Source organism: Arachis ipaensis, chromosome B05, assembly GCF_000816755.2.
Source record: "Arachis ipaensis cultivar K30076 chromosome B05, Araip1.1, whole genome shotgun sequence".
Classification (NCBI taxonomy): Eukaryota; Viridiplantae; Streptophyta; class Magnoliopsida; order Fabales; family Fabaceae; genus Arachis; species Arachis ipaensis.
This window is the reverse complement of record NC_029789.2, coordinates 24,572,136-24,581,393: the sequence shown is the minus strand read 5'-3', so window position 1 is coordinate 24,581,393 and position 9,258 is coordinate 24,572,136. Positions and strand designations below refer to the sequence as shown.

Here is a 9,258-nt window from a genome sequence, read left to right as displayed (position 1 = left end):
TCTCTTACCTTGCCAAAAGTCTGCTTTACAGTATTTATTTATTTTAATTGCCATTTACTTTACTTGTCATTTAAATTACTTGCTTCTCATCTTCTAAACCCCGATTACAACCTTTATAGCCAATAATAAGAACATACTACCTCGCAGTTCCTTGAGAAGATGACCCGAGGATTGAATACTCGGTTAACAATTTCTAAAGGGGTTTGTTACTTGTGACACCCAAAACGTTTGTATGAAAGGACTTTTGAAGGTTTAGAAACTATACTTGCAACGAGGATTTATCCGCAATTTTCTAGACCACGCAAAAGTTCTCTCATCAGACATCAAAGTCGAGATCTTCAAAGTCTAAATCCCCATTCTCTAGTGCAGGAACATCGAATGGGGGCTCTAAATCATGTTTGACAGCAGTTGGACTTGTGTCTGGAGTAAATGTAGACGTGGCTGCAACAGTCATCAAAGTGTGGCCCGACTCTAAACGCATTTTTGCATCACTTGGCAAAGGCGTATAGCTCGCCTGAATTAGATAAGTCGGTGAATATGAATAAACAAAAATAAAATAAGGAAATGGTGGAGAAATTTACAATTAGAGAAGTAGTCGAGGCCTAAGAAGCAGCAGTTGACGGACTAGGCTGTATTGGACTCAAAATAGGAATGGCTGGTATAGTCAACGGTCGAAGTACCACACGTGGAGGAGGTTGAGTCACCTCAGTCTCGATACCAGACGGGTCAACTCCTAGTCCAGAGTGACTTTTTGCTTCAACCCGAGATTTAGAGCTTTGTTTCGACTGTTCAGACAAAATATGAAAAGATTAAACACATTTCCCAAAACAAACATCGACTATAAACCTTAAAGGTATTACAGGGATACCTTAGAAGAAATTGTAGGATTTGTTTTTTGTGCTTTCTTGGGATTAGTCCCAAAAAGGATGTCGACAGCACCATGCTTTTTTGAGGAAAGAATAGCCTCACCCGACCGTCCACTACCTCGACCCTGCTTGGATTTGGTATTTTTTGGAGCTGCATCTTCCTCCGACTCCCAATTCTCCTCGACTGGTTTGAGGTCGAGAGCTGTACTTGTTATTTTCGTAGGTCAAGTAGCTCAAAGATAGAAAGAGTATAAGATAGGTAAGGACTTAAAAGATAAAATTTTAAGAAAACATGGTACTTAGAGGATATCCAGCGATCCTTGTTCGACCATGAATCTTATCCCTGAAACCCTAGTAATAGACAGCACTAGTCGTGTTTATACCCAGGGTTCGAGGATCTTTCTTTCGGAGTCGGTAACCCACTTCTAAGGCTCCTTTATGAGGGTCAGGTAGTCGATTGGTAAGGCCAAAAGGGGCATTGGGAAAAGAAGGAAATTTTGAATTTTTGCATAAAATTAATTTTCTGAGCATAAGGGTCTCAAGCCAAAGCTTTGAAGTAATGGTCGAGACATCTATAGAAATGTGCTTCCTTCTTCTTTTCCCATACCTCTAAGGCTTCAATGAAAACATACCTTACGTTCCTGAAATGTCATTTTACCTTATAGCATTTTTTGAACGCAACAACTTCATTGACATGCTCACCTTTGGTTTTCTTTGACGCTGCAGCAGTCTGTGCAGAAGGAAGAACCAAGTTAGAGAGTGCTTGCTCAGACGAAGTACAGTGGGAAGTAAAGTAAGTCGACCACCATTTGTGGAAGGCAGGAGTCAAAAGAAAGAAAAACTTTATGTCTTGTCTTTGGTATTGGAAAGTCATCCTTTGGTGATTAAGATCTAAAACTTGATCAAACTCTTCTAAACTTAACACCTCATAGTGGATCATTTGTGCTGCAGAGTCAAAGGAAAGAGGGGAAGGCAAGGCTTGTGCAAGACCAAACTGCCTCGACACATATTGGGGGTAGTAGGTAATCAATTTCTTTTTTAGAGCCTTGGTCGACTCATGAGGCAGACCCACAGGAAGGATTTGGGGAGTTAAGGTTTTTTACCATAGCTCATCAACAATTTCTTGATTCTCAAGTTTGAGACTGGTTAAAAAATGAAGATATCCGACATCACTTTTTGACAAGTAAATGGATTGGAGTAATAAAAAGTGTCATCATCAGTTTTGATGTCGAAAAGAAGGTTGATGAAATAACAAAAGGCATCGATACTAGGCATGATTTTGTGGCTTCGACCAAGTGAGTTGAGATACTCGAATACCATCAAGTTAAGCTTTTGGGACAGGAGTAGAAGAGGCAATGAATCGAGGCTCAAGTACAGCCTTCAACTATAGGTTTGCAACCCAAAGAGGACCAAAAGGATCGAGGATTCACCTCGATAGATTTCACTAACTACTAAGGAAAGTGTTTCATATAGTTAGCCCAGAATCAGAGAGGGGAGATTGACGTATTTCTTACAATGAAGCATGATAGCTAGTGGCAAATAGTTACTTTTCTGGATCTGAATTGATTTAGGATAAAATAAAATAGCATTTAGCCACAAGAATAAGAAAGTCATACGTTCACTCTCAGTTACAAGGTCACCCTCATAACTCATGTTGTTCTAAATGAAATCCGACACAGAGGTTGAGTCGAAGTTGATGTCGAAGACATCATCAGGGTATTTCGTAGCCCAACATGCATCCTCCGCATTGGGAGCAATGCCGATCAAAGAAAAATTTTCATTAAGGTTGGGCCATCATTCCATAAGAAAAATTGAAGTTATTTGTTGCTTGACACCAAAAATATAATATAGCTCCTAAGAGAGGCATAGTATGTGACAACTCAAAAGTAGCTAACCTTAGTGCGGCAAAAATCCCTAAGGACTGCCATACTGGTTTGTAGGTCGAAGAGAGTCTCGACATCCAAGTCGAGAATGAAGAACTAGATTCCTTAAGGGGTGCTGTTCTAAAGAACCGACTAGCAAAATAAGTAGCCTTAATGTTTTTGTAAAAAATCAAAGGAAGGTGTTCAGGGAGAGATGGAAAGAAAGAAGAAATCGACTCGATTGTTCCTGGGTGGAGATTGGTCCTAGGAATGAATACAAGACAATGGTAACCTGGAATGGAAGCAGTACCTGGCTCCGCCATAGGGCGGTGGTCTCTACATCAGGGTTAAGAGCTCTCAGAGTACCATTATTGTTATAGAATTGTGACACATTGGCCACCAATGGAAGAGGGTCTACGACGTGAACATCATCATCATCCTCTTCTTGCAAAGAAGAAACAGGAATAGCAGAAGCTCCACCAGAAGCAGAAGTGGCAACCGCAGTGGCAATAGTGGAAGCAGGAAAAAGAGATGATGTGGTGACTCCGATTGTTAAGGTAGTGACAGGAACAGTGGTGGTGGTGGTTATAGCAGCAACCGTAGTAGAAGAAGAAGTTGCGGCAGTAACATCAGGGGTGCTACTAGAGTGGAGACCTAATTGAGAATCCATGAGAAAGATAAAGGAGATTTTCAAAAGAGAAAAGGGGGAAAAATTTTTTCACAGAAGATGGAAAGTCTTTGGAAAGATCAACAATGGTGAGAATGATGGAAATGAACAAAGTAGTAAAACCCTGAGAATATGAGAAAGTTTTAAAAGGAGGAAGGCCCATTAAAGACCATTGGGAACAATATGTATTCGCAGAAATGTGCAAACTGTTTCATTTCTATATAACTGTCTATTCAAAAATTTTGAAAATTTGAAAATGGCACGTGGCTAAATAAAACTCATCATTTCAAATTTTGAAAAAATAATTTTTAAGGGACAATTTGTTAGTACGAATTTCGACCTATTAAGACATTCGACTATTCATGTGAATTGAGTCAAAGAGGGTCCAAGATGAAGTCGAGAGCTCATGAAGTAAGTACTTGGTTATAGGAAAACCCATCCTCGACTATGAGAAGAGTCATGACAAGAGTAATCAAAGTCAAGGACATGATGATGATTGTAAGTCGAGTCGAGATTGATTAAAGTCGAAACCAGATGAACTGCACATGATCTAAATCTGAGCACGATACAAGAACATGAAGTTTGGAGACTAAGATAAGAGAAGATGTAGGGAGTCCACCATAGAGAGCAAGAATTTCCAGGGTTAAGGCAAGGCCGTGACCTGAGAAAAAGGAGGAAAATAAATCGTGGTCAAAATTTTTCGGGGTCAAGTCTATCCTTATGGTCTGTAAGTAGGAGAAATTTAGAAAAGTTGAAGAGACTTCAATCTGAACACTACACCATCACACAAAATTCTACAAATTTTCAGTCTTAGTGACGCGAACGAAAAGTTATGAAATGCAAGTACATGTGATTGTCTGGAGTCAGCCTTTTTATTTATTCCCTTAATTTTTTTTTTTACTTCCAATTTATTTTATCGTTTTGCTTTGCTTTATTTTTTTCAAATACGTTAAATTTCTTTCTATTTATTTTAAATTGTAATTTATTTATTGTTTATTAATATTTATTCACCCATTTTATCAGTTGTTTACTTTTATTTTATTTTTTTAAGTATTTTGTTTTGACTATTTTTTTTCAAATTTTATTCAATCTTGCTTTCAGTTCGACATTATTCGCATTTTTTATTTTTATTTTTTACATAAATACTAAATAATTTTTGAATTGAGCTCATTTTTTTTTAAAAGAATTGTATTTATTCTCTGAATAAAAATCTTGATACAAACTTAATTTGACATTCTATCGAAATTACTAAAAATCAGGCGAAATACATATAATGATATTATAGATTAGATATTCATTCTGAACTATAGTACCAAATAAAATATTGAAAAAGAGAGGTCAAGATCCAATGTAATTATTAACCTTAGAAATTATCATGTTAAAAAATTCAATAATTATATAATAGTTGTATTATTATACAAAATAATGTATAATGACATTATCTGTGGATTAGAAAAATAAAGTGTATATTTAAACACTTAGAATCATAGAAACGAATTAGTATGTAAACATCCAGTAATTAAAATCACTTATTGAACCTACATTCTATTTAACAGTAAAAATATTAGATAAACCTGTAAAGTAGAATTATTATTATTATGGGTTAATATTTAAATTCGTCTCTTAAAGATCACTCATTTTTTTAATTAATTTTTAAATTATTTTTTTAGTCATATTAGTCTCTAAAAGATAAAATATAAGTCAAATTAGTCCTTTCGTCAATCGGATGATGACGTATTACGTTAAGTGCCACGTGTCACAAGATGATCGGTTGACGTATCAAGTCAGTGACACGTGGCATGTCACGTGCAGGTCAGTGACACGTGTCACTTGACATGTAAAAAAAATTTTTATAATCAAAATAGTTCTTGAAAGTCTAGACGTAAGTCATTTTTATCCCTAAAATTTTAAAAAGTAATAAATTTTGTCCTTATATAATTTTTTTTTTCATAATATTAAATTTGAAATATTTTTTATACTACTAATTTTAATAGAAATATAATTGACAAACAAAAAATTAGTAATTGTATCTTTTCTTTTTAAAAATTTTTTCAATAAAATTATATCTCTCCTTTAATTCTTCTCAAAATCTCTCTTATTCTTTTCTATTCTAAAACATTTTTCTTACATTATTACATTTTGCTGGAATATATGTATATATATACTCAAAATTGAAATGTATGTATTTGTTAACCTAAACAAAGTTATATCCTCAAAATCAAAATTTATGTATGTTAACCTAAATAAAGTTATACCACTATTTTTTTTTCTACTACATTTTTTTCAATTATGGTATTACTTACATATAGGACGTAATGGTAGTGATATTTATATTATTATTATTATTATTATTATTATTATTATTATTATTATTATTATAAATGAATTGCTTCTTAAGCGTAATACGTGCAAAGATCATAATAAATTTTTGTGTATTTTATATGTTTGAAATAGATTATATAATTTTTCTTTTAATTTCACAAATCAATGAGATAAAATGAAATAGGAAACATTATACCTATGTATAATACAGGCTACTTCTCACTAGTACATTATATAAATAGATATGTTTCCAAATGACAAAATAACTTTATAAAAATTTAATTATTTTTATTATTTTATGTAAAGAGAATTTTATTTATTAAGGTTTAAAAAATAATATTAAAATTAGTAATATCAAAAAATATTTTAAATTTAATATTATAAAAAATTATATAAGGACTAATTTGATTAATTTTTAAAATTTTAAGAATGAAAATGATTTACATGTGGACTTTAAAGGACTATTTTGATTATAAAAAACTTTTTTATATGTCAAGTGACATGCCACGTGTCACTAACCTGACACGTCAACCAATCATCTTGTGACATGTGGCACTTAACGTGACACGTTATCATTCAACTAATGGAAGGACTAATTTAACTTATATTTTATCTTTCGGAAATTAATATAACTAAAAAAATCATTTGAGAACTAATTTAAAGAATGAATGATCTTTTAGGGACGAATTTAAGTATTAACCCTTATTATTATTATTAAATTTTTTGTAGCACTTGGTTTGGACATTGGGCAAGAATAGCTGTCTCGTGAACTTTGCCACACCAATACAAGAGCATGTTTTGGGTGTCTAAAGGACCACCTCATCCTTTCAAGTTCACATGGCTTTGTATATTTGTGGAAATTCCAATTTTACGCGTCCCCTCCAAATTCTTCTCCCTTCAACCCTTCGCTTCCCTTCTCCCTCTCAAAATTATCAACATGCACAATCTGGATCATGTTTCATTTTGTCTCTTCATGGACTCTTCTAGTGTGTTCTAATCAATGCCCCTTCCGCAAACAAAAACTCACTAATAATTGTAACAGTACCAAACCTGTGAATCAAACACAATCACTGAAAAGTGCATAATCAAATTCAAAATAGTAGTCACTTAGGAAATATAAAAATAGCATTGCTCCATTCATTGCCTCAAATATTTGAGGTAAAGGCCTAATAACTTGAGAGAAGCTGAAGCTTATAATAATAACAATAATAACTGTCTTTGAGTAATAATAATAATAATAATCTTATAAATATACCTTCTTCCAGATGTAAGGAAACATAATTTAAACTTTTCTGTCAAATCTAAAAATATCCAAAAAAAAATTTAACAAAATAAAAACCATAAATACTTAAAAATATAATTTTCCTGCTAAACTTTCATAGCAGAAATTTTTGTTCTTCTCCATACTCTTCACACATTTTATCAACTCCTTTTCACTCAATCAGCAATGGTCCAAGTCATGTCATTCTCAAAGATCCAATGACAAACTTCAATCCGACCCGGACCCGACCCAAGAGAAAGGAATGCACCATGAGTGGGGCTCCAAGCCGAAGTATCCAAGTGACATATAGCAATACCGTGGTTAATCTTATCCTTACTTTTTGGGTCAAGTAGATCCACTTCGTAAACCCGAACCTTCGGAACCGAATGGCAATAATACAACAAATAAGGAAACAAACTTTGATGACACGACACAGACTGCGTGACCCTTCCACCATTGATCCCAATAACCTTACCCACCAACACATTCTTCTTCGACCCGTTTACGTTCAGGGTTGACCGAACCGCAACGTTCCGACCCAAAACCGAAGTTGCAAAGTCGATCATGTCCTCCACCGATCCAACGCACCGTTTCGTTTCCCCGGGCGATGGGACCCTCTCGCACTCTTGCAATGACTCTCTCATCATCTTCTCCATGGAACCGTTGTCTGAGGCTTTGAAAATCTGCTTCAGTTCAGGGATCTTAGAAGTAGAGAAGGGTAGTTTCGACAATAAGGTCCGGGGTAAAAACGACCTTTTAGGCATTTTATCCCTAATGTCAGGGATGGGCATCACGGTACCTTCCTTTATCATCTTCTCTCTGAAGAATTTGCCCGGTTCTACCCACTTATTTACCAAACTGCCACTGATACCAGAATCCTTCGTTTTCACTAGAGAAGAACCCAAACCAGAACCAGAACTCACATTCGTGTACCTCGCGAATGACATTCCGTCTTTTGTGTAATCCTTGAAGGTGTTGTTGACTCCATAGCCAGTGAACCCAACCTCGGTTTTTCCGGTGGAACCTTTTCCGTAGCCTGAGAACGTGTCAGTTCCTTCGTTGAACGATTTTCCGTAGTTGCTGAACTCCACTTTGGCGGCGTTGGTGCCTTTGGCGTAAGAGGTGAAAGAATCTGCACCCACATTGGATTGCTCTCTGTAGGTGGTGAAGCTCTCCACGGCGCCGTTTCCGCCGCTGGCGTAGTTTGAGAAAGTGTTGGTTGGGTTGTTCATATTCACGCCGTACCCTTTGAACGTGTCGTTGCCGGCGTTGGCGGTTTCAGCATAGTTAGAGAACCCGGACCCGACAACGTTGGACTCAGTTCCGTACCCTGTGAACGTGTTCTCGGGTTTGTTCCCGTTTTTGCCATAAGAGGTGAAGGATTGTTGTCCAGCATTGCCGTTTTCTGAGTATGAATTGAAGGATTGGGTTCTTCCGGTGGCGTGATCAGAGTAGGATGTGAACCCCAGGTTAGGGACGTTGACACCGGAGGCATAGCCGCGGAAATCACCGCCTCCTCCTGCGGCGCTGGAGCCGTAGGTGTGGAAGGATTGATCGACAACATTGCCGTCGGTGGCGTAGCTGCTGAAACTCTCGGAATGGCCGGCGGAGTCGCGGCCGTAGCGGCGGAAGTCGTTGACGGGGATGTTGGCGTCGTCGGAGTACTTCTTGAATGCGTCGGAACCACCGGGTCGACTTGTTCCGTAGTTGGTGAAGTTCTTGTCTCCGTAGCCGGCGAAGTTGGCGTCCTTGTCGTGCTTCTCGAGCGAGGCTCCAAGGTCCGGGAAGCAGAGGAGGTTCGCGGCGGCGCAGAACTCCGGGAGGCGCGTAGAGAGTGCGATTCCGCCTCCGGAGCCGGCGAGTTTTGAGAATGCGGCTGCGTCTACGGCGGTTAACGGGGACGCCTTTGAGAGGAGGAAGTTTGGCTTCGGGAGGTTGTTGCGGATCTCCTTGTCCCAATAGCGAAGCAGAGAGGCCTTCGGGGTGAATGGGTTGGTGGCGCCGCCTCCGCCGTCCGCGGCGGAGGAAACCTGCATTGGTGAAATGAACACCCATTGTTGAGTTAGGATTTGTAAGTGTGAAAAGATTGACACTTTTGAATGGGATTTAGAGAAAAATAAAATTTGTGCTTACACTGAGAAGAAATGGTGATGTTGATAAGAAGAGGATTAGGATAAAGAGCCAGCTGAAATTGAGTTGTTTGTTCATGTTAATTTTGCTCTATCTTTTGTTCTGTATTTCCCTTTCTATTTTCCCTATTTTCTTATAGTAAATTTGTGT

General features: G+C 37.2%; 2 protein-coding genes across 2 annotated transcripts in view; both read right to left on the bottom strand.

The window, feature by feature from the left end:
- On the bottom strand, positions 317-3,398 carry LOC107640396 (endochitinase A-like). The gene is made up of 4 exons (XM_016343919.1): positions 3,039-3,398; positions 1,525-1,596; positions 681-785; positions 317-514 (listed from the first exon to the last, which is right to left on the bottom strand). Exons 1-4 carry the CDS (start codon positions 3,396-3,398, stop codon positions 317-319), a joined length of 735 nt encoding a protein of 244 aa, XP_016199405.1.
- The window catches only part of LOC107643366 (polygalacturonase 1 beta-like protein 3), a gene marked incomplete in the record, with an annotated part of 3,146 nt that continues 828 nt past the window's right edge, over positions 6,941-9,258 (bottom strand). The window contains 2 exon segments of the mRNA XM_016346983.2: positions 6,941-9,008; positions 9,112-9,258. Of these exon segments, the coding sequence (XP_016202469.1) occupies positions 7,155-9,008; positions 9,112-9,186 (1,929 nt within the window).